Source organism: Sander vitreus, chromosome 6 (assembly GCF_031162955.1).
Source record: "Sander vitreus isolate 19-12246 chromosome 6, sanVit1, whole genome shotgun sequence".
Taxonomy (NCBI): Eukaryota; Metazoa; Chordata; class Actinopteri; order Perciformes; family Percidae; genus Sander; species Sander vitreus.
The window spans coordinates 23,566,475-23,592,362 of record NC_135860.1 but is presented as its reverse complement, the minus strand read 5'-3'; the positions used below and the strand labels follow the sequence as shown (position 1 = coordinate 23,592,362).

Genomic DNA, 25,888 nt, shown 5'->3' with positions numbered 1-25,888 from the left:
ATACTATACTATGACTTTCATCACTTTTTTCAACATACTATACGACTTTTTTTTGACTTTTTCGAGATACAATGACTTTTTTGATACTTTTTTCCTCATTCTATACTATGACTATATTCGACATAGTATACTTTAACTTTTTATCACTTTTTTTAAACATACTATACTATGACTTTTTTTAATTCCTTTTTTCGACATACTATGACTCGTCACTTTTTCCGACATACTATACTATTAATTTGTATCACTCTTTCGACATCCTATACTATGACTTTTTCCACACACCATCTTATGACTTCTTTATGACTTTTTTGATATACTATACTATGACTTTTTCATCATTTTATTTAACATACTATACTTTGACTTTTATGACTTTGTTTGACATTCTATACTTTTTGGACATTCTATCACTTTTTTACAACATACTATACTATGACTTTTTTCTACATACCATACTATGACTATGATAGGCACACCTATGGAGCTATTAATGATAATATGCTTTTCCTGCTATGACGTGAAAATGTCTGCTAACCCATCATTTGTTTTCAGCCCGTTTAGGTTGCTTCTGTACAAAATGTTTGAGGATATTTCAGAAACAAAAACAACACATTTTTATTTTAATCATTCTTAAGATATGAACATGTTAAGGCATTAGTGACATTTTGGGCAGAACATTCAAACAATTTTTCACTTTGATTCCTGTCTCAATGTAGAACAGAATCACTGCCATAAACGATATTACACACAGTATGAAGTGGATGAAACATTAGTGGGTCTGTGTATGGCTGGTTTGTTTGATACTATCGGATTAACATTCACTATGCTGTTCTCCTTGTGCTTGAATTAAGTGAAGAGGTGAAGATAAAGAATTCTGTGACATGACATTTTAAGAGTGTGATTTATTCTTTTGAACATTCAGTTTTTTTGTGGTACTTTTGAGATTGACATAATTTAAATTTGACTTTTGACTTGTATTTGTGTATTTCCACATGCATGTGGACTTGATATTATATCAATAATGTCCACTTCTGTTTCAGGACCTGGCTTTCAGTTCATTCAGTCAGTCAGTGTCTTTTGCTCTTTGATGGGGTCTGTACAGTGACGGGACCTTCAGCATGTTCTTCAGTCCCTCCCTGTCTGCCAATTTCTCTGCAAACAGGCATCACTGGAGCATCAGGACTCTGTGTCTGTCTGTGTCTGATGTTGACAGCCATCAGTCTCTAGCACCCCAGTCAGTAAGATCTTGTTCCACCAGCGCCCCTTGAAGCTCTGCAGACACACACTGGCCAGACTCTCCCCGTCCTGGTAGTCCTCCCTCATCTTCTCTGGGATCAGGTCCTCTGACACCACCTGGGAGATCAAACAGAGAGAAACTCAAAGTGCGTTACTGTGTAAAAACTATCCACTGACTTTAACTTAGACCCAAACCAAGGCTAACCCTAACCTGCCTGAAATTAAGGCATGAGTACAGTGGTGCTCATAAGTTTATGAACCCATGCTAAAGTTGACTAAAAATAGGAATTAAAACATTAGGAAAAAACCAACAAATTGGCATGGTTAGCCTAATAGCTGGTTTGAGTTGCATTGAGAGATGATCTTATGGAAAGTACCCCATGCCAATCTCTAGGTATGGTGAAGGGCATGTTATTTTTTATTATATTTATGCTATTTTATTTCCAAAGGCCAAGGGAACTTTATCAGGATGCACAGTATCCTGGATCCATGAAATAACTGGCCTTTAAAAATAAAAATCTGCCTGCCTCTATGGAAATTTAACATAGGGGTGTACTTACTTATGCCCCCTGTATTTTAAGGAAGGACATTTATTTATTTACGACACATTATTCATTCACAAAGAAAATTGGTGTCCTCAAAGATTGGATTTTTCCTATTTTTTTAATTAAGGCATTAAGATCAATTTCCAAAAGATGATTTTTTTATTCCTCTTTTTAGTCAACTTTAGCATGGGTTCATAAACTTATGAGCGCCACCGTATAAACTATAAACCAGGAGCGTGTCTTCACCTCAGTGAGAGCCTGCAGGGTGGTTTCTTTGGGATTCAGCCTCTGTAACACCTCATCTGTCGTCTGGAGGGTGCTTTCAGTGCGCTGCAGCACAAAGGAGGACTGCTGCTGTCGAAGGATTCTCAACAGGAGTCTGAGGGAGACAGAAGAGACATTCAGACACTATGATTTATAATTTAAACTCTTTATAAATACTCAGAGAAAATCTCTAATTTAAGCACACATCCAACTGTGGTATTACACAGTGCCTTAGTACAAACTACATAACTAATGTTTTGCAGATTATCTGGACAAGACAACTGGTTAAAATTAGGTATTTTAAAAGCTGTAGATTTCTTGGTTAGATTTTTTTAAACCTAAAAGCTCCTTTCCTTCAAGACGTTTACACAACATCTGGGCCAGCTGCTCTTTCCAGTGGCTTTCAACTATTACAATATAAATATATATATATATATATATATATATATATATATATATATATATATATATATATATATATATATATATATATATCCCCACACACATATATATATATATATATATACACACATATATATATATATATACACATACATATATATATATATATATAATATATGTAGCAAAATTGGCTGATATTTTTCTGTGCTGTGTGTGTTTTTGTGTGTAAAGTATATGAGGCATAGGGATTACAATCGCTATGCTGTACCTCGTCCTAATGAAACAGGTGCACGCTTTCAGCCAGATTCTGTCCTCATCCAGCTCTGCTGCCTCTTCCTGTTGTTCCTCACTCTGTTCTTCTACTGATTCAAATCTCTGTGGGGAACACAAACCTAATAAAGGCAAATATGACAGCTCACATCAGGCCATGAAGACAAATCATTTGTTCATCAAACAACAACTTGCAAAGAGCAGGAGCATTCATCCATCAAACCATTTTTCCTGTATAACTGTCTCTTTAACAAAGGAAAATAACTCTATCCTACCAGTGGTTCTGTCACTCTCCAGCAGCTGCAGACACGTCTGTCCCAGGCTGTACCAGTGCCAGGGGTTGAAGGGCAGCATGCTACACAGCTGCTGCAGAGACGACATCTTTAATCGTACGTCTCCAAAATGCTGGTAGATGCTGACTTTGAGCAGCAGGAGGCTGATCAGGTGACAGGTGTTGGAGGCTTCTTTGCTCTGGAGAAACATCATCTATACATTACGACTGATTTCTGGCCATTTTCTAAGCCAAAGCTTTCAGACTGATTTCTTACTGAAATTTAAGTAGACTACAAAATTTGACTTGCTTCTTCGGCTAGTTTATCTATCACAGAGAACATTTAAATGACCTGTAGCTTTATTCATGTTACATGCCTTGTGTGCTAATGGTAAAGTAGCATCCAGGATTTAAGAGACAACTGCCCACACAGACTGCAATAATACATTGGTCGACAATTTAAACCAGGAGACTGTAATCATATAAGCAAAGTGGACTCTGGTAAATTTGTGTATTAGAAAGATTACCGTTTGTCAGCCCAATTTTAATATTGGAGCCTAAGGGGCTCATAAAAGCATCCAACACATTTATCTTTATTAGCTCATAAAGCTGAAGTAAAAAACTAATAACTAACATACTGTGAATAAAAAGCAATTGGTACCTGGAGGGTACGAAGAAAACTTTTCCCCCACCAAAACTATGCTATACTTTAAGAAACGATCATTAATATTATACTTATTGTGTATTGTAACATATAATACACAAACTAACTATACACAAACTATATATACACATATACATATACATATATATATATATATATATATATATATATATATATATATATATATATATATGGGATTTTCACAATGACAGCAGGCTGTTACAGTACGGTTACAGTAAGTAAAAGCAGGAAAGGCAGAACAAGTTTTGAAGAATTACCAGTAAGTCAGCTAAGTCCAGCGCCCTGTCTCTCTGTCCCAGTCTGGTGCAGCATCGGGCCATTCCTTCCAGCACATCTCTTCTGATAGTCAGGTTGTTGTCAGCAATCCACTCCAGGCAGCTACTGTATGCATCCAAGGCTTTCTATACCCACCACACCGTCCCCCAAAACAACATTACACACCTCATAGTGGACAATGGAGAGTGGTATGAATGAGCAAGAAAAAAGGTTGGCACATTATGAGGCAAACCCAGTGTTTTATTTGTCCCAAGCAGCTTATGTTGGTACTATTACTGCAAACATACTTAAACAACAAACTTATTGTTGTCCACATTAGAGCTGTATTTAATACTCTAGCAATTCAACCTGGTTTTATTTTATTCAAGAGTTTTGGTGCGATGTGCCGTTTTTATGTTGTCTGATAATGTTGCTGTGTGTCCTGTTGGATATAATTTGTTAATGTGTACATTACAAGAATAAATGATGTAACAAAGTCCTGTCGGATGTTATCTCTGCAGCAGCTCTACAGAAACATTCAAATACTGGCCCACGACGTGGCCGGGTTGGTTCAGTGGGTAGAGCAGGCGCACATATACTGAGAGGTTTATGCCTCGACGCAGAGGTCCAGGGTTTGAATCCGACCTGTGACGATTTTCTGCATGTCTTCCCCCTCTCTCTCCCCTTTCACCTAGCTGTCCTATCAATTAAAAGGCGGAAAAGCCCAAAAAATAATCTTAAAAACATATTGGCCCACGATAACAGTGCTGCATAATAGTCCCTATGGACAAGCTGATAAAATGTACATTTCTGAAGGACACTAAAGAGATTCCACTATTTGTTGTAACCAATTTCACTGGTAGAATGTCAGCATAACTGATGAGTCACAATGGTCATTAACAAGCATTTGAAATTAGGGATAATTGACCAAATTGAATATACCTGATGGTTTCCCTGTCTCACAGCCAAGTCACCTCTAAACTTAAAGACTTTCTGCTTCTCCAAAGGATCATCTGTGTCCAGAGCAGTGCTCTCACAGAACCACTGCAGAGAAAGATGACAATTTAAAAAAAAAAAAACTGCATGCACAATGCATTATTGACATGTACAGTGCCACAAATAGAATGTAAAGCAATATAAAAAAAAAAAAAGTTGTGTTGTCTGTCTTTGCTTAAAATGTATGCAGAACACCTTGTGTTACATGCTATTTATAGTTTTGGTTTAATTTATTTCTTGTCTTTGCAGGCCCCATGTTTGATTGAAGGTATACGTGCAGTTTAGTGTCCCAAATTCCCCATACAATGTCCTTAATTAATTATGAACCTGCTAAACCACCTGTGCTACCCTACCCCTACCCTGTCTCAAATAAGACCTTCATTATTTGGGACACTAAACTGCACGTAAGCCCAACTGTTCATGCATATTGTTGGAACGACCGATTCAACTTAACCTTAGCTTGCTTGCTAGCACCTTTTTATGTATCGCTTTTCCCACGTCATAAAGCCTTCAAGACTTGCCACTTCATCCATGTCCAGCATTTTCGTTACACACAACTTGGTGCCGCATGTAACATTACCCGGTGAAGTTTAGCTATGTTGAACAGACTCACCTCTGGTTTACACAGTTTGGCGTTATAAGACGACAGAGCCACAGAGACTCGGTCTCTCGCCTCCAAAAACACCGAATCGTCAAACGTGCTTCCAAATATCTCCATCCGGACCCGAAAATACGATTAATTCCCCAATTTCAGCAGGTAACGTTACGCGTGTCAATAAAACAGCTAGCTGTAGTTCATGTTTGTTTACACCCTCATGGTTACGCAGTCCTTGCCTGTAAAGTGTTCAACTAATAACAGTGTCCAGGGTTTATAGTTCCGGGCAAAAAGGTTCCGGTGTTCTGGTGTTGTGCCGAGTTTTTCCCATAGACAGTATATAAGAAGAGGTTTTTCCGCATCCACTCGGGCAGCATCAATAATATCTGCCGAATAAAAAACACTTATTAAAACTCATCGCTGCCGAAAATTGCATCCACCTCACAGGCAGCAAGTAAATACTACTACTACTGAGTCTAATCAAAAATTGATGACCCTAAACGTTCTAAAATGAGAGATTTCAGATCATTTATCATCATTGATGAACATGGCAAAGAAGTATATATAGTTTTTAAACAGTAGACTTAAAATTAATTTCCCGTGTGGATGCAATTCTCGGCAGGGATGCAGAACTTGGCACAACACCGGCAGATGATGAAAACGGGCATGCAGCACACATCAGCGTAACGAGAATGAATTGTTCATATTCATCTGAACTTTTATTTGAACTGACACTGACATCCTAAAAACAAATAAAGGCAAGTTTGCATCTTCATAGTGCACTAAAAAAGTTAACTGATAGGTATACATTAAATAGCCTAATAATATTCATATATTTCCTGTGCATTCAGCTGAAATAATATACAGTAAATTAATCCAATCAAAATACATATTGAAGGCTGCAAATGTTTTATATCAACAAAGGTATATGCAAATATATGTGGTCACATAAAATGTAGGCCTATGCAATGTAAATAGTAATGCATTTTTTTCGTCATTTCTGTATATTTGAGACATCTAAAATGATTTATTCCACCAAGATCTATTTTCAGGAAGAGAAAAAAAAAGATTTTTTTTCTTCTTAATGTTCTTTCATATTATAACAGTGGAAATTATTAATCTATCATATAATCATTATATTACGTATCATGAATTCAAATGGATACATTGACACAACTTCAAACTTCAACTTTAAACATATTCCAAACATCTACAAAGTGAGTGCATGCATGGCCTAAAATACAGAGTGAAACTTATAAATAAACAGTTATTAAATATATATATATATATATTTTGTTGTAAGCCAGGGGCGATTTTAACCCTTTTTTAAGGGTGCTGAAGTACCCCTAAACTTGATGCTGGCACCCCTAAAAAATATTTTTTTGTCACAGCACAACAATGTCCCCACTGACACTTGATCAAATGAAAAAGAGGGACTGAGAAAAGCAAAACATTAATTTCTCACATGTGGGCTACTTTGCACAGATGAAATTAAACATATTGTTGTCAAGCTTGCTGTACCAGAGATGGTCCTCTTGTCTGTCCATGGCAACACTCATGTCACACTCTTCTATCTTACCATTTGGAGCCCAGCGAGTGAATTCTAAGTGCTGATCAGCAACCCAGAACCAGAAGTTGAGGGTGCAGGTGTAGCGAAGGCCCAGCCACACAAAAGAAGTGTCGGCCTTCCGGGCCTCCAACTCAGCCCAGACCTGAGTGTCTTCGTCAACAATGGAAGCCAGGTCCATGCCGTTGTCCCTGCAGTAGTACAGGGCATCTACCCATGTCTTCTTCTCTTTGACCAGCTCAAAGCTTGATTCTAGAGGGGAGAAAACATCAGGGAGTCATTCACTTTAGAAACTAATATGTCTTCTATGATGGCTCTTATTCTCTTATTCACTCCAACGCTTATGCTTCTTAAATTTTGGAATGTAAAACAAAGGGAAAATTAGAGAAAAATAGAATGCATAAATAAATGAGATGGAAAGATTTCCGAGAAACTGAACATCTGAGAAAAAAACAGAAAGGTGCAACACAAAAATTAGCCCATGTGATGTCATTTATAAATTGCAGCATAGCCTGTAAGTTTCACGAGACACTATGCATCAAACCTTGAGCCCTGTGGCCATCACTTCACTTGAAAAATAATCCAGAAAAATTAGAGCCTTTTCCCTGATTATACAGCATGTCAATTTAAATTCTTCATAGTAGGCCATAGTTTTGCAAATCTTTAATCTACTAAAATATTAGTGTGGGTTTTTGCTTAGCCTGCTGTTTGTCATAATACTATCTGTTCTTTAATAATGACCTTTGTTCACATTCCAGGAAAGTATTACCTCATCTCTAAGCAACTCACTTTGAGGAGAACTTTTATGTAGCTTACCTTTTATTATGCCGAAGATCATCACTTCACACAGAATTAAATGTTTTTCTTCCGATAAGAACACGGTGATGTAGCGCCCCGACACTGTTGTATTAAATAAATAGTAATTGAAATGTTTTTTCATGAAGTTTTGGATGGTTTTACGCCTGGAAGAGAGAACAAGATGAACATACAGTAAGAGGGGGAGACAACATTAGCCTATATGCACAACTATAATCTAAAAAAGCAAATACTGGACAAGCCGAAGCCTGAAATTGTGAAATTAAACAAAGTAACACAAAGGTATTACAATGGGTTGGCGGTGCCGTTGTTCTGACGAGAGTTCCCAATGTAGATCTGAGCACCGCTCATATCAGTAAATGCTTGGTCCACGTTGTAGATAGTGATGTTAGCAATTCTGTAGACACCAAGCAGGTCAATTCTCCACCAGGAGTTGCTCAGTTGCAGTGTGTGAGCACATGTTTCCAGAAGCCCATCAATAGCTCTGCCAGCGATATGGGGGATATTGTCAGAACTTGTATAGTTTGTTGACTGAGATGTTGTCCCATTACCTGTTATGTATTGTATTTGGCAGCGAGCTGCAAATGAAAAGAGAAAAAATATCTAAAATTCACTTCAAAATATTGGCCCTTACATATTTAGCATAGAAATACATTTACTTTTTTTTTTGTTTTTTTTACATTACTTGAGAGAAATTAAACTAAGGTGTAAAAATGAATTTAGTCCTACCTGTTGTATCTTCCAAGAGTACACTTCCTGTGACATGTGAAAAAAAAATCCTGTTCCTTATTTATAAAATATATATATTTTAGTCATGTCAAGTTACTGGCAGCTATGATATCATTGCTTGGTAATACAGCAGTAAGCACAGAACACCCATACTTCAATAAATACTTAATGGCCTGCATGGCATACAAGTCAAATCCTCTCCTCAAGTTGTGTGCTTCATTCAGGAGTGTAGAGCAATTTACAGTAAAAACACAGTGAACTATTTCATCACTTTATCCATGATTCACATTTTTGTGGACATCTCATTCTGTGTGTCAATTATTTAAAAAGTCACTGACATGGATGTGAATAAAGCGAGCTACAGTACTTACCAATCAGAGAAACGATCAATAGAGTCCACAGCATCTTTACTGTGGAGGAGAAAACACAGCAACATCAGTTGACCAAGGACAAGTTAAATGTTCTGTACAAGTGAAATAACGCTTTCAATTTCCTTTCAATTGCACACGTCTCTACATCTAAGAAAATACTTTGTAAGGACTCTTTAACATTACAAAAATTGAAAAACAATTTATGTTGTACTAACCTTCCCCACCTTGTCAGCCTTTATCTCTCTCCACAATGATGGTAAATTGATGCCCTCTCCCAGCTACAGCTGTATTTCTACTTATCTCCTTTCCTTGAATGCTGCCTATATGAAAATACACTAACCCCAAGCAACGCTATCTCTCCTGGTTGTCACTCAGAGTCCAGCTATTTCCCTAGTCAAAGCACCTCAAGGAAATATTTAAATCTGTCACGATATCTGGACTGTAAGGCGCTCTGTGATCAACATATATAATCAATGCAAGAGTGTTCCAACACATGCAAACACCTCTGCAGTCTCTTGGTATTATTTGCATTTGCTTCAACAGAGAAGTTTTGAGTTTGCACAAATATATACAAATCTATTCCCCCTACATCTGTGTAAAGTTTGCCACAAAATAAATGTGATTGTCAGTTACATGTTACTTTTCAACAGATGGACTTTTGATGGACTCTAAAAACAAAAGAATAGTAACAACTATTTCTACAACTGGCACTGAATCACTGATGGTTTATTTAAAACACTGTTAATACTATCAACTGTGATGATAAATTCCTCAAATGACTAATAAGTAGCTACAGCGATTTAAAAGTAACAAATGGTGACTGACCCTAGGGTCATAGTTTTAATGGGACACTATGCAGTAGTTTGTTCTCGGCATCTGTATTTAGTCCAGACTGCTTCATTTCACATTAAACCTACACATTAAATTCAAACCTCACATCACATGAACAGCTTTTTCCCCTCCGCCACTAGCCTTATTAACAAGGCCCGGAAACCACCCTGACTCTCCACCTTCATGCCACTGTTCTCTCTCTGCTGTAATGCCCTTTGCTCTTTATTTTTTATTTATATCTTTATTTATTCTTTATTTTTAAACTAATACATACTTACATTGTTTAATATTCCATCTAAAGAATGTGTGACGTGTACCAACAACACCAAAACAAATTCCTTGTATGTTAAAAAACGTACTTGGCAATAAAACCTTTTCTGATTCTGATTTATTCAAAGCAAAACATGTAAAATGTTGATTGAATTTTTTTTTTTTATTATAATCTTTATTGGGTTTTGTCCTCAAACAAGTATAAAATATAACTCTTTTAAATCAAGCTAGAAATCAAGCCTCAATAAAAGCTGGGGCTTTAAATTAAGATTGCACATATCGTCTGCCTCACAGCTGGTAGCTAAAAGCTGATGTTTGCAGGGACTGCAAAAGGAATTGTTAGCTTTCTAAAGGAAGCCTCTGGAGGCGAGCGCACATACATATCATGTTTAATCAAAGTTTATGAAAGATACTCTCTCAGTTTTTAACACATTTCAGATTTACAGGCAGAGTGTAGGAATAACTAAGATGGAAATTTCAGTTCCGTGGACACAGCATAACACCAATTTGTCCTGTTTTGTTTTAGTTTTTGGTCATCATCATCGACAACAACATCTTTGCCTACATTACCTGCAAAAAATTCAACTCTAGTAAGTCAGTTTAATTCCCAGAATCCCTTCTTGTAGTCAATGAGGTGTTCTGGGTAAGTCTGGGGTAAGGTATATCAGTTCAAGGTGGATTCAAGACTGAGATCCCAGCTTGTTTCTAGGGGACCAAATGTCATTTGAAGTCAGTAGTGACATTTTAAAACAAGTAAATACTTGTCGTCTTTAAAATAATAATAATAATTTATACTTTATTAATCCCACAAGGGAAATTACAATGTTTTCACTCTGTTGTTAGAATCCACATTACACACAGGCCTGAAATACACACATACTCTCAGTACCGATACATGCACTAATGGAGAAATGTCAGAGTGAGGGGGCTGCAGCTGTCAATGGACAGGTGCCTTGAGCAGTTGGGGGTTTGGTGCCTTGCTCAAGAGCACCTAGGCAGTGCCCAGGAGGTGAACCGGCACCTCTCCAGCTACCAGTCCACCACCTTACTTTGGTCCGTATGGGGACTTGAACCAGCTACCCTCCGCCTCTCAATCCAACTCCCTACAGACTGAGCTACTGCCACCCCAAGATAAAACCTTTAATAAGAGTATACAGTTAAATCATTGTATTCTTCCTACAGTATCTGTGTCTACGGAACCAACTGTAACTGTCCTGTTAATACAGGAGCTGAGAGATCACTGTCATCATTCGGTAAAACAGGTCAGGTGATACGAGTTGTGTTGAAGCAGGAACAAAGAGAAAAATGTTAAAAGCAAAGCACACTCTTTAGAAACAATAACTTGGGGTAAAAACTGTCAACAGATACAAATTAGAGCAGAAAAACCACTGTAATGGAGTTTAAAAAAAACATTTATACATACAGTAAATTACAATTCTGACAAGGTTAGTTTTTTTTGCCAATAAAAAAAAGCTGGCTGCTGTATAGTGAAAACATTTGAATCTCTGATTGCTGTAAGAAACATTCAACCACCTATCTGTCTAAATACAGAAAACAAATAAGGACTATAGCAGGAGTATTAGCGAAGGATACAGATATGACATGTGCACAATAGGACATCAGGTAAAATACTTCGATCACGATGTGATTAGCTCTAATGCACAAGGTTAACTGGGATACATGATGACAGTTGGATGTAAAATCACAACTCATGGAGCAGACACGCCACCTCAGCGACCTGGGAAAACTATTTAGATACATGATTCATATTTAAAATAGATGGTTTATTATTTAAAATAGCCGGTTTATTAGACAGTTATATTGCAGCAGAGCCAGGCTGCTTCTGTTTCTACCGGTTGTCTAATGGACATGACGTCATTAAAGGGGTACCCCAGCTTAAGTACTGCCTTTGGGGGACTCACAGAAGAGACAGATAAAGAATTTCTTTTTCAAAATGTGTGCAGCAGAGGCTGAATTATCTAGATTTTTAGTCTCTATAATGGGTCAACACAAGATCCTACATTTCCTATAATGCAACAGATCGTGTCTTTCATTAGATTCTCCTTACCTTCTAAAAACCCACTTTTTACCCCTACATCTACAATTTATAGTGCAGGTTCACTGTTATAATTTGTTTTTCAAATCTGAGATTACCCTAATGACATCACTATGAAAGCTCCCTCCAGAGCCACAGAATACATTATTCAACTGTGTTTTTCATATAGGCTGAGTAATACTTCTCATGATGAGTAAACTTCATGTGTAAAATCCGTGGAGTGCCCCTTTAAGCAACTTTGTTGATTTGAAATTAGTTTTCTGTTACATTGAATGTATCTTTATAAAAACAGCATGGTTCTAGATTCTTAAATTTGAAAACATGATTAGCAAGCAAAAAAATGTTTTAAAAATCCCAGTGCTACCAGGACATTAGTTTTACCAATTTGTTCAACTGAGTGCATGTCTTTTCTATTGAGTTCTGATTCTATATTCTTTGAAACCAAAGTACCAAAAAAGCCACTTGGGCTGATCATTAAAACTGATTCTATTTCAAAAACACTACTCTATTGTACATATTGTATGATTCTGTCTCATTAACAAGCAATCCACTGATGTCTGGAAAGAGTTGTAAATACACAGTTTTCATAGATAGAAACATATAAAACCATTCAAAACAGACTGACTATAGTAAAGACAGAGCATGCTGTAAAAGACTGGGCTGGATACCCGGGGGCAGGATGAAGCCTAATCTGTGGACTAAAACAAGCTAGTTGCGGACAGCCAGTTTGTAGAGTGTGCTCAAATTAGCACTCAAAGAACCAAGATTCACCATTAGGGCACAAAATGGCTGCCGTACCATAACTGTAATTGTTGTGGTGATAAAGTAGTTCAGAGCAAATGACTAAAATATGTCCATTTTTTTTTTTTTTTTTTTTTAGAGAAAAAAGGTCCATGAATGAAAAGTAACTAGTATTAAAGCTATACAAAGAGTCCCAGATTAGGCTTTTACTGTGCCAAGTACACCAACCCAAAATATTGTATGTACAAAATGAGCAGTTGTTCGTCTTGGTTATTGCATGCAGTATTAGAAAAAAGGTATACTGTAACATTTTGAATGTTTTATTTTTCATGGCCAAGTACTTGTCACACTCCAACAAAAAGTTTAAGGTTTCAGCTCCCTTTCGGTTGCTATAAACCAGCTATTGTAGCTAGCTTATGGCTAGCAGACAACATTGTTTAAAATCCTTTTTGGACAGCTAAAGGTGCCAATATGCAGTGTGACAAGTGCTTGGTTAAAAAAATACAATACACTTCGGAACACCAAGGGATCCATTTAAGGATTTACAACAGAAGTTTCTAATCTAAACTTCAGAGTTTCTAGGCATCTTTTAGCATCAGCAGAGCTCGGTCATGCATCACAACTTAGTTTGAACAGGCCTTCCTTAAAAATCACCCAACAGTATGTGATTTCGAAAAGCATTCACAAATTCTCTGTCATCCTTTTCTGTCGAGAGTTGGTGAAATTCAGTTCAAACAAGCGTACGAGCCATGTAGGCACATAGGTTTATCTGCAAAGCTTCATCAGAGTCTCTCCCCTTTTTGTGATGAATTGTGGTCGAGACAGTTTTCAGTCACTGTCCTGTCAATTTAATGCGGTAAAGCGTGAGAACAGTGAGAAAGAGGAGCGTTATTTGGTAGACTTTGAGGGAATGCTGTGCTGTTTCTTCAGGCATTACAGCGATTTTGAACAGTTTCAGTCTTTTGAAGATGTCCCTTTAGCCCTGTCTGTCAGTTTCTCGGTCTGTCTGTGTTGTAGACAATTGAAAGAGACAGAACCAACAGGACACTGCTAACATTTACAGAAACATGTCTTGGGAAGTGCACATCATGAGTCTAGGCATTCATTTTACAAAAGTTGACTGGAGGAGAGGGGTAAAGAGTCAGACGGGGAATGTGGGAGCAGAGAAAGAAGAGATAGAAGAAAGTTCCCGTGGGTTAAAGCAACAGTACAAAACATAACAACAAATATAACATGTGTGCATTTTCAAAAAGGAGAAAAGCTTAAAAATGGGGCTCTTGTGCAATTTAGAGTAAGAAAGCGCTGGGTGATTGTTCTACTAGGTTTCTGAGCCTTACAATAAACATCCAACTATGAAACAACACATATTATTAAAAAAGTGGCTATATTGATTTCTCCTCCTGAAAACACACAGAGGATAAAAAAGGCAAAATACTGGTTCAGTTTGTATTCATACAAAACAGATTTGGTCTCTCAGAGCCATTTCATGGTATAATAAGAGATTAAGGTGCCAAATCAGGATTTAGTCCACTATGTATACAAGTGGACAAAGTGCATTTTTTTTTTTTAAAGTTTAGTTTAGGTGCTTCACGTTTGTCTCTTCAGTGCAGACTGAAATTAAATTATTATTTGAAATACTGTTTAACAGTCGTTTTTTTTGTAAGTATGGGTCAAGAAGACCCAGATTGATTCACAGGTTTTGTTTTTGACATGAGCGGATGAGCCCAAACTCAAAGGCAAGGTGTCGGGGGTGATAACTTGTGGGTGGACTTATGGCGTTTTTCCACTACATGGTACCTGCTCGACTCAGCTCGGCTCGACCGCGGTGTCCCGTCCTCCATTTTCCATTGCAGATTTAGTACCGCCTCATGCGTGAGGCGAGCGTGGCTGGCCGTCATAGCGCCGCCGCAGGAAACTACCGCGGCCTAACGTGACACACACACAGAACGTCAAAGGTGTGTTGTTTTTGATTCTCGGCGTGTGGCTGTTGCCACAGCCAGAAGACACATTTTGTTTCAAAAGAAGCTGGAGGCATCAAAAAACCCACCGATGGCTAAACTATTTAAAAATGGCGGGTTTGTTCAGGACAAGCCCGTCTGTCGCTAGCAATGATGACGCAGTGATTAGTGACGATTCTCTCCGTCCAATCAGTAGCCTGCAGGTTTTCACGTCACCTTTTGGTATCTCCTCAGCTCGCTTGGAACCTCGACGGAGGTGATACTAAAAAAAGTACCTGTTAGCAGGTACCAGGGTCTTTTTTTCATAATGGAAAACCAAAAAGGCGAGTAGAGTTGAGCTGAGTGGAGCAGGTACCATGTAGTGGAAAAACGCCATAACACTACATTTTCACTGGAGATGCAGCTTGTGCTTGCATATACATGCTTTGGGTAAAACTTCCCCCATCTTAAAATTCAGTCCATCCCTTCAACCCATCAGTAAAGTAAATTCTAATGAAACACTGCAGCGAAATATTTCCGTTACTATTATTACTTCAGTGGACCTAGATGTCTGTCTCACAGTGGCCGTTAGTTGGTTCACAAATGGTGCATCGGCCTCAAACAGCTCACCGCTCAGGAGACAACACATTCAACTTTGGGACAACAGTGTCATACTGTCTGAATACGCCTTTAAAAAGGTCACAATAGCACAAGATGTGTTCTATCAAAAGTTGAAAATTGTGTTGAAAATTTTACATTTTAGGAATTTAACATTAGCAGTGCATACTAAACACATACTGTGGCATTTTCCATCAGATCTGTATGTGTTCAGTTAAAAACCTATAATACTAATGAAACAATAAGCTGCTGTAAAGGGAAGACTTGGGTAGACATCCTGTGTTCAAAACCATCATGGCATTGGCATTCATTCGGCAGTAAGGTACTTTCTCATATCGTTCTAGGCGTTTATCTCTAAGTGATAAAAATGCCAGACTTTCAGAGTCATTATCAATCCATGTTGGCTCAAATAATCTGCTGATTGTCCGGTCCTTGCGATGATCTGCTAAAAAAAAAAAAATGTACTGTAACCATGGAAAATTCAACCAGTTCCACAAATAGATGTATGTTCGTTTCATTGGGGACATTGCTCAGCAGTGACATCTAGCTGTGATACATTTTTAAGCACCTTTGTAAACACACTTTTTTTTTTCTGTGTGCGCTATTAGTTTGGTACCAGGGGTGAAACGTTCATCACATTGAAGATTGAACGGGCTCCAGGTTCCTTCTCAAGGATATGCAGCACACACGTGTAAATAAAACTTCCTTACTGGTTTCATTTGAGCAAACAAGGATTGCTAATTTCACAAAGGGTGGATGGTTGACATTAGAATCTCTAGTTTACAACAGTCAGTACGCATCAATTGAAACCCATTGTACAGATGTGTCTGGATACACAATCTTTTTGGGGTAACTATTTCAGTTCAACAGTTTTCTTCTTCAGCTTGAAGATTGCGCTTGATGTTCAAAGTTTGCTGTGCGAGAGTTTGCTAAAAACTCCTTCTTTACCATGACCCTTGTCTAAACTGTTACACATGACTTACAGTTAATAAGGTAAGCATTGAGAGAGTGAGCTAAAGCTAATAGTCCATCTGTTAGTCTCATGTAGACGTGATGTCAGAAATGTTGTTTCAAAATACAGTGAATTAATGTTGAGTACATTCGCTAATCAGTGGCAAAAAGACTTGGTTTCGCTAACTGTCTTCCATTGATCATAAAACTATATTTCTCTTGTAACATTCGGCGTTGTTTCACCGTGCTTTCCACAATCATTAGTCTTCAGAGACTGACAAGGATTTCCTGACGCTACGCGACGGCTCCCAAACCTCACTGTCGTCTGTGTCGTCGGCGTCGTCGTCCTCATCTCCTTCATCATCATCATCATCATCCTCGTCTCCCACCCCTGTGCCGGGCTGCTCCGCGGTGACGGTCGACGCCTCTCCCTGCGTCTCCCCTCCCTCTCCTGCTTTGTCGCCGCCTGTCCTTCCTGCCGCCGCCTCCAGGAAGGGATCCGACCCCGTCTCCAAGCGCCGCTGGACCTCGGCGAACCACTCCCTCACCTTTTGACGAAAGAGAGGAACGCGTTAACTGTGGGATGAACGCAGGGCTGTAGCTACCATTCAGGGCACCAAGCTCACGTGTTCGGTGTGATGTTTCTGGGAATTCAAACTTCATTTTACCTCATGAAGGACTGAGGACTACAACATCAACAAAGTGAGTTCTTTCACAGTTTTGATCTTGATCTTTCAGAGGCTTTGGTCCATAAGACTTTCTGGAGTGCAAGAACCTTTTAGTGACTGTTAACTGGTAGGTTTTAATGACATGAAGATGAGTTAGCATTTTACAACTTCAATTCAGTTTATTTTAAGGACAATTCCGGCGCAAAACGAACCTAGGGGTTAATAACAGATGTCTACCCACTCGATTGCTCTCTGGGACATGTTTTCATGCTATTCGAATGTGTTTGTAGCTTGAAACAAGCTAGCGCGGACAGCTGATTCGCTTACAACGCTAGTATTCGGGTCTGTACACTTGTAAGTGTACAGACAGTTTATTAAAAAGATAGATTATACAGACAATCGCGTTCTCGTATAATAGGCGGCCGCCGTCTTGGAAGGTACTGTCTTATAATCTATAGTTTTAATAAACTGTTCTCAATGCTTCGGTTAACATTTAGGGACCCTCATTGTGCTACCGTTGAAGTGTGGTGATATTTTGAGCCTTTTTAGTGGGATAAATAGCGATTTGTTTTTACTTTCCCTGTGCCCCGAATACTAACGTTGTAAGCTAATCAGCGGTCCGCGCTAGCGTCTTTCAAGCTACAAACACATTCGATTAGCATGAAAACATGTCCCAGAGAACGATCGAGTGGGTACACATCTGTTATTAACCCCCAGGTTTGTTTTGCGCCAGAATTTTCCTTTAAGAAGGGGACAGTGCTATTTAATAAAACACATGAGTTAAAAAAGGCTGAACACATATCACACTTTATTTTTACTAGGTCTGCACGATATGAGGAAAATATGCGATGTGTGATAACGGTGTTGAACGATATTACTTGCAATAAATAAACAGATACTTAAATGTACTCAGTTCTGCATTTCTGCTGCTTTCAGTATTCTGCTAAAATACAACAAATTGCTTGTTGAATTTTAAACAAATGAAAGGACATTTTTTTGTATTGAACAAATTGAACATTGAATTGAATATAATAATAATATTATTTTTTTTGGGCTTTTCCGCCTTTAATGGATAGGACAGCTAGATGTGAAAGGGGAAGAGAGAGGGAGAAGACATGCAGGAAATCGTCAAAGGTCAGACTGAAACCTTGGACCTCTGCGTTGAGGCATAAACCTCTCAGTATATGTGCGCCTGCCTTACCAACTGAGCCAACCCGGCCACGAGAGTTGCATTTTAAAGTGCAGTTTTCTCCTGATATTTTCTTTCACATAACACAAAAAAAAAAATGTATTTCGTGATATGTCACAGCCTTTCGCAATGTGTTTATTGCGCCTGAAAAAAAAAAACGGTATATTGTGCATCCCTAATTTTAACAATAGATTTCTAGGGCCAATTCTGATCATTTTTTACAAATGTAAAGAAAAAAGAACATATGGAGGGATACAATGACAGGAAACAATGACACAAACCTAAGTCGTATCCCATGTCCTTACCTGTTCGTAGCTCATGTTGGTCTTGGTGACAAGCTCATCCAGGTCTTGCTCATTGAGAAAGCGGTGCTTCATGTAGTACTCCCTCAGAATCTCCCTCCCACTCTTGAATTTCTTTGATGGGGGAGATCTATCGACATCTGCACTGCAGGAGGCAGATCTTCTTGGCTGCTTTCTGGTTCGGGACCGCCCCCAACCACGATTTCGGCTTCGTCTTTTTCTACTGGTGCTGCTGCTGCTGCTTCCCATTTTATTGCTTCCTCCACCGCTTGGCCCTTCGACGTTGCCACTTTGGTACTGGAAGAACCATTTCAGGTTACTGTTCTTCCACGAGTACCGAGAGTCCCCGAACCAGCTCACGATGTAGGACCGAGGGAGGCCGCTCTGTTCTGCCAGCTGGGCGTACTCCTCTGGTGTGGGCCACTGGGTCCGCACAAAGGCACTTTTTAAAATATGGAGCTGCTCCGGAGTCTTTTTACTCTTATCTTTCACATCTTTGTTGCTGCGACCGCCAGGAGGAGTTTGACTACCTTTACGAGATGAGGAGGCAGAAGGAGAAGAAGAAGTGGATCCTTCTCCTGCTTTTCCTCCGTCTACCTCCATCTTTCCTCCCTCTGAAGAACCCGGGGAGCAAGTACTGACAGACGGCATCTTTCGTCTCTCAGTGAACCAGGCATCAATCTCCCTCCGCGTCAGTTTAGTCTCTGTTCTCAGACGGCTCAGTTCTTCATCTAATGGGGTGCCGCTCTTCTTGAAACTTTCCTCCAGCACCACCAGCTGCTCCGGAGTCTTCTCCTTAAACTTCTGCAGGGTGAAATCTGGGAACGGATTCCATGTTTTGGGCCGTGTCTCCTTCTCCTTCACAGGAGGAGTGCGCGGAGGATGGGGAGATGTGGGGGTCTCATCGCTTGAGTCAATAATAATGGTGGTGCCAGCACTGCTACCACAGTTGCCACTTCCCCTGCCCCCTCCGTCAGGGAAAACTATGATATTGCTGTTCTTGGAGTTGCGCTGGTTGTACCTGGTGTCACTGAACCATTTCTTGATCTCTCCCTTTGTGAGGTTGGTGAGCTTCATCAGCCGGGAAATTTCGGTATCAGTGACAAAGTGGTTTTTCAGGTAGCTGGCTTTCAGCTCTGCCAGCTGCTCTTTGGACTTTTTCGGCCGCAAACTGAATGTGTCAGCACTGAGGGCAGAGTTTTCCTTAGAAAGGGAAGGGGAGATTTATATATTAAATACGTGTTTACACTGCCATTTTGCACACAGACATAACAAATACCTGGATAAAAATGGCTACAGATGAGATGTGTGCAACTTTTTTGAGTTCAAACACACATTACATACTACTGATAGAGACACCATGTTGTAATTTTGTGCACTGATCGAGCTCAAAAAACCCAAAAGCTTGGGTAACACAATTGAGAGCACAAGAGCAAAAAAGTGTTGTCCCTACCTGTGGAGAAAGAGAGGGAGGCTGGACAGTAGTAGCCCGTTTCAGCTCACTGTTTGTTGGGGTGGGCTGGCAGGAAACTCTGCTGGAGCTCTGGGACTGGCTGGGCAGCCCTGCCACTGTCAGAGTGATGGGACTGGTCACTGGAAGGTGTCCTCCTGGGCCAACCTACACAGAGAGAGAAAATAATGACACACAGAATGGGAGAATGAGCCAGATAGCCAAACAGGGATGTATTTATAGTTTCAAGTGACTGGTTGCTGCTTTTAGCCTCCCGTTTTAATGCTTTATCTGTCTTTTATATTGATGCTTTTACCCTGTAGCACTTTGAGATATGTTTAAAATGTAAAGTGCTTTATAAATAAAATGTATTACTATTATTATTATTAATTTCACAGCGTGTTAATTGTGATCTATTATGGCTTCACTCTTAAGGCATTACTGCCTATTTAAACTGATTCAATATAAATAGTTGAGGCAGGGTGACAGACATACAGCAAGTCATGTCCAATCCAAAGTTGCAACAACCAAATTGTTTAAAAGTTAAATTAAACTCAAGCCACGCCAGGCTGACTTTTGTTGAGTGATGTCAAACGAGACCAGCTAAACCAAAGCAGACGACCCAGGTCGATATATAACAAAGCATATCAGAGTCATATGTCTTAAGGTGACTGGGTTCCAGGCAAGGCAGTTCAAAGCCAAGCTCTGTTAGATATGGCGTGTTTTCTTTCCTTACCTACCTGTGTGAAAACCAGGCCGGGCTGGCCCACTATCTGGCAGGTCTGAAGAATGGACTGCAGGCCGTTGGCAGCTGCTGAGAGCTGGTGAGCAGGTATGACAGTGATGGTCTGAGGCACGGTGTGCACCGTGCCATTAAACTGTTTCCTCCTGGCCTCCTCCACTTCCTCTGGAGTCCAGCTCACACCGTGTTTCAGCCGCTGGGCTGAGAACCACACCTGGGTGTAAATCAAGTACATTTGACTCCACCATTTACAAAAAAGGCAAAAAGGCTATATTTAGTATACTTCAGACTTAAATTCTAAATCAAGATTGAGGTGGATGTTTACATAATACATATACATAGTAATATGCAGAGTAAGGAGCTTCTTTTGATGTACATTATCTTTTAACAGACACAGGGGTGAACACAAGATCCTTGGTCAGCAGAGGTACTACTGAAAGCAGCCAACTTTGCTCTACCTTGATCTGCTCCTCTGTGAACTGTGTATGTGCTGCCAGGCTGTTGATCTCGGCCATGGAGGGGTAAGGAAACTTCTTGTATGTGCTGCCCAGCATGGGGTTGGTGTCCATGGCTGCACTGTAGGATGGGATGCTGCTGAGAGGAATTAGCAGCTGATGCTGAGCTGCTGCTGCACTCTGCTGGGCCTGGAAAGCAGAAAGCACCTGAAATAAAGGAAGACAGGGAGAAATGAAAAAAGGTCTGGACAGATAATGCTACATATTGGGAAAGGTGGGACACTGCTCGAGGTCTTTTTGGCTGCTGACCTGCCAAAGTGTCTCTGAACAAGACACTGAATATCTATCAGCTGCAGGTCTGCTGTTCTGGGAAGTTGACATCCAACCCTTCTGTTGGGGATATTTAACATTAAGGCCACCCATTATCTAAAGCCTCCCAGCCGTTTTTATGTGAGCAGAAATGCTGTTGAGTCTGAAAATATGCATTCACAGTGTTTCCCACACATAAACTAATGTGTGGCGGTGCGTGCCACTATCAACACCGGCCGCCGCACATTGCGTTTCGTTATTAAATTATTTTTTTTTAAATGCTATTTAAAACACGTTCTTCTGCATTTCCTTTCCCAGCTCTCCTCCGTCTCTCTGTCACTTGTGTCTCGCTCTCATATATACACACACACACACACACACACACACACACACACACACACACAGCTCCGTGCGGTGTTTGGTGTTTTTAGCCCCCAACGTCGCCTTCCAGGCAGCACGGCAATGGTTATGTCAAAGAAGTAATGCTAGTGTTAAGGTGAGGGTTAGCTGCCTGTAAGGCGACATTGGAAACTTAAAACGCCCACCGTGCACACAGCGTCTGTCTCCATAAAGGAGAGAAGACGGCTGGCGAAATTCACAAGTTTACTAAAGGTTGGTATCTATCTCGTGAACACCTTTACACAATCACACATTCACAATCATCGACCCAACTCTTAGCAAACAAGCGATTGTGCCTGCTTTAAATAGTCGCAAGTTTGCAGTAAAATGCAGTTGGGTTGTTGAGGTCAAAACACTATATAGCAGCTGTGAATCAAAACAACGTATAATAAATAATTGCTTTTGAATCTGTGGGAAACACTGATTCATTTTTCACAGATAGGGGTAAATGTACTGTATATAATAAAAGTATTCTTACATCCATGCTGCTGCAATGAGTCTACTTAATCATTAATAATCAAGACTTTCTACCTGTGCCAGGCCAGCAGGCAAAACTGTGGGGTTTAAAGTTGCAGATTTTCTCTGCTGCTCTGAGTATGGGCTGACCAGCAAGCCCCCACCCCCGAGCTTCATGGAGTCGTGCAGCAGCATCTCCACAGGTGTCATAGTCCCGAGAGGAGCTTCAATGGGCTCCTGATCTCCTCCCACCTCTCCCTCACCACCCCTTCCAAAACCCTCAACCGCTTTGTCTGTTGATTTCAGGGACACGGCGATCCTCTTGGGTTCAGATTTGGTCTTCATCCTCATGATGGGGGTCTTGCTGAGGGAAATGGCAGCAACCGTGGCTGGGTCTGCTTCTCCCTCCTCGGGTGTATCACACTGTTGTTCCTGGGGCGGCTGGTCGCTGCTTGGATCCTCAGGAGGGTTTGCAGCGCTGAGCTTTAGTGAGGGAGCGAGGACTTCGCTGTCCTCTACAGTAGAGAGATTGGGCTCATCTATGATAATAATAATAATACATTCATTGACAGTTTGTACATATTTCAGGCTAAAAAAGTGCCATTGTTGTGTACACTTGGGAGAATGGGCCCAAAGAAATCTTACCGGTATCTGGAGGGGTGGGGACAACCACTACTGCCTGACCCAGCTCCTCTGCTCCCTCTTTCTTCTTCCCTTCCTCCTCCTCTTCCTCCTCCTTTGTCCACTCGGTTTTCTCCTCCACCTCTTCCTGCTCCACCACATCAGTGGGCAGCACCATGCAAGGTGTGGTTGATTTCCGGCGGCTCGACATTGTCAAACTTCAACTTCTACTCAGGGTAAAGAAGATCTGGGACAGAAAGGTCGAGGCTCACATGTCTTAGGTGTTTGTGTTCACATGCCCAAGTCCTTCAATTATTATATTATTTTCTGGTGGAAGAAACATAACAAATATGCAAATGTCATACAATGGATTGTTTCATTCTTAAACAAGGGATTTGTTTTATTCCTAAATACTTAGACAAGAAGCAATTTTAAGCTCTTGTGCTTTATGACAATGCAATGACCATAACAATAACCAAAAGATGTATCAGTAGTTAGTTTCAACCCTACTTATAATCATGATATAGTAGGACAACAATATATATGGATATCTATTCAATTATTTCTGGAATTCAATAAGACTGCACATCCAACAAATTGTTTATTGTATCCACTAAAAACATGATACTTTACACTAGGGCTGATCGATTAATCGTTTTCAAATCGATAGATAGATGCGATTAGCTAATCATCACGATTAATCGAATGTGAAATATTTAGTTGAATGTTTGGTGTAACATTTGATTTAACACTTTTTCATTCCTCTTTTCATTATTAGATTTACTGTTTTCTCACAAGATAAATGCTGGAATAATGTTACATATCACAGATTGTTAACAGAAATGTACTATTTTCAGTGGATCTTTCATTTATTTTTTATTACTTTATTTAACATGATCGTAGAAGGTGCAATATGTAGCTAAAAAAACGCAAATCGAATCATAATCGAAATAAATCACAAATCATTAGATTTCCCCCCCAAAATCATTCAGCCCTACTTTACACTAACTGTCATACAGCTTATCTTGCTAACATAAGTTTTTTTTTCTTTTTCCTATGTTGTATAAATGTGTGTACTGTACTACTCACTCACTACGCACTTCAAATTGCCCCACTGGGACAAATAGTGTTTTGAATTGAAAGCTTGGTATTTATGTAGCCAAACACACAAGTGAACACTGACACTGGATGGCATGAAGTGCTCAGGGGGAGGAAATATGATGTTGCACTTCATTCAGCATGATGACTAACAGCATGACTCACGTGGGCCTGTAAACAGATTTAAAAATGTGCAGTTTTATATGAGATTTGCCTTTATCATTAACAACAGTAATACATGCAAATACCTGCAAGACATTTGACATTAATGGGCAAAGCATTGAACTGTGTTTCTATGTTATGCGATTGATTAGTCAAAATCCGTAGAAAATCAATGAATCACTTCTGTAAGCAAATCTTTTTAATTTATAAAGCAAATAAAAAGACTAAACATTTGCTGGTTTCATCTTATCGAATGCATGCATAACATTTGAATACAATTGAATATCTTTGAATTGTTGGTCAGACACAACCAGCAATAGGAAGATCATTGGGCTCTGTTGGGCTTCATCCTTACATTGTATGCACTAGATACTAATAATCATTGATTGCATCCCTATAGTTGAAGTCATTAATTCAGACAACTGAATTTTGTAAAATCCTAAGAGTATTATTCCACATGAAAGACATTAACTATAGTACTGAACTGTCACCCAAACCTTAATTAATTTATGTGTAGGCTAATTCCTATTCATTTACAATATATTGGAGTGTATCAGGGTACATTAAGTCAGTTTATTGGTATTTCAACAGTAGCAGGGCCCAAATGATATCCGAATAAATTTAAGGATATTACTTAGCTAGATCGTCTTAACTACACATTTGGCACACATTACCTGGTTAGTGCAAATATTTGATTTTAAATGTGTAATTGTAAAGTCCACTTCAATATGTCTGGGGTTCATGACTTATTGCTGGTAAAGTCAGTTAACTAGATAGCACGCGTTAACAATAACGTTAACTGTGTACAGTAACGTTATGCTATGCTACACTGCCATCATGAGATCATTTGCATTAACAGTTAGCGCATCAATAAAATTTGGAGGTGTGAGTTAGCTAATTCGAGATAATTAAAGTAACGTTAAAGCATACATTAACATAAAAGGACATCTAACTTAGCTCTACAGCATTTAGTATGTATATGATGTGGGCCACCTAGCCGGTGTTAGCCGGGGCAGTCATTATTATTGATCATGTCTGGCGGTAAACTTACTGGAACTATCGATACTGAAATGTGCACTGTGTTGCTACCAGGCTGTCGAGACGAGGCGAGGAGTAATTTCCTGGGTCTCGGCAGGGCAGCCTTCGGGTTCTCTCTGGTGGTGTGTGTCGACGTCTCTCCTTCCCCGGCTAACCATTCAGCCCCAGCCTGGCCGGGACTACAATAGCCAGTGTTAACGTTTTTTGGGTTTGCGGGTCTCCAAAGCCCAGCGGAGGGAGGCAAGCAGACAGACGGACCGGTCTACGGCTCCTGTCTGCAGATGCTGGAAACACCGGACATCTCTCTCCTAACGTTGTATATTTTATGCCCAGGTCGCGTCTTTGTGAAGGTTATATATTCAAAAACACGGTAGTTACACTCATAGCGTGGCCGCTGGTACTGAGTTAGTTTGCTGACCTAATTCTCTGACATTTTTTTTTAACGGCAGATTTTTTTAATGATCAAACGGCGTCATCATTCAATGTAATACGTCCTGACGTCATTCGTCGGCGACTCTTGGCGCTCTAATAATTTCGGGAATTTAGCAAAAATAAACAATTCTACGATTACAATATACTCTTTACGAGAT

General features: G+C 39.6%; 3 protein-coding genes across 6 annotated transcripts; all 3 read right to left on the bottom strand.

The window, feature by feature from the left end:
* Nucleotides 1-603: 603 nt before the first annotated feature.
* On the bottom strand, nt 604-6,130 carry c6h8orf76 (chromosome 6 C8orf76 homolog). 2 transcript variants are annotated; one of them, XM_078253530.1, is made up of 7 exons: nt 5,541-6,130; nt 4,874-4,975; nt 3,934-4,077; nt 2,996-3,191; nt 2,719-2,842; nt 2,031-2,163; nt 604-1,356 (listed from the first exon to the last, which is right to left on the bottom strand). In XM_078253530.1, exons 1-7 carry the CDS (start codon nt 5,643-5,645, stop codon nt 1,180-1,182), a joined length of 981 nt encoding a protein of 326 aa, XP_078109656.1. In that variant the 5' UTR covers nt 5,646-6,130; the 3' UTR covers nt 604-1,179. The 2 variants fall into 2 exon arrangements, with proteins under 2 accessions (XP_078109656.1, XP_078109657.1); XM_078253531.1 differs by lacking the exon at nt 4,874-4,975.
* An 85-nt stretch (nt 6,131-6,215) lies between these two features.
* LOC144519975 (uncharacterized) lies at nt 6,216-9,331 on the bottom strand. 2 transcript variants are annotated; one of them, XM_078253532.1, is made up of 6 exons: nt 9,221-9,331; nt 9,006-9,044; nt 8,635-8,661; nt 8,195-8,483; nt 7,906-8,051; nt 6,216-7,341 (listed from the first exon to the last, which is right to left on the bottom strand). In XM_078253532.1, exons 2-6 carry the CDS (start codon nt 9,037-9,039, stop codon nt 6,995-6,997), a joined length of 843 nt encoding a protein of 280 aa, XP_078109658.1. In that variant the 5' UTR covers nt 9,040-9,044; nt 9,221-9,331; the 3' UTR covers nt 6,216-6,994. The 2 variants fall into 2 exon arrangements, with proteins under 2 accessions (XP_078109658.1, XP_078109659.1); XM_078253533.1 differs by having other exon boundaries at nt 9,230-9,320.
* Nucleotides 9,332-11,500: 2,169 nt separating this feature from the next.
* Nucleotides 11,501-25,769, bottom strand: zhx1 (zinc fingers and homeoboxes 1). 2 transcript variants are annotated; one of them, XM_078253528.1, is made up of 9 exons: nt 25,312-25,769; nt 24,090-24,269; nt 23,025-23,327; nt 22,455-22,918; nt 21,219-21,422; nt 20,759-20,974; nt 20,022-20,186; nt 18,572-19,771; nt 11,501-16,957 (listed from the first exon to the last, which is right to left on the bottom strand). In XM_078253528.1, the coding sequence occupies exons 3-9, from the start codon at nt 23,209-23,211 to the stop codon at nt 16,670-16,672; spliced, it is 2,724 nt and encodes a 907-aa protein (XP_078109654.1). In that variant the 5' UTR covers nt 23,212-23,327; nt 24,090-24,269; nt 25,312-25,769; the 3' UTR covers nt 11,501-16,669. The 2 variants fall into 2 exon arrangements, with proteins under 2 accessions (XP_078109654.1, XP_078109655.1); XM_078253529.1 differs by having other exon boundaries at nt 22,455-22,894.
* Between the last annotated feature and the right edge of the window lie 119 nt (nt 25,770-25,888).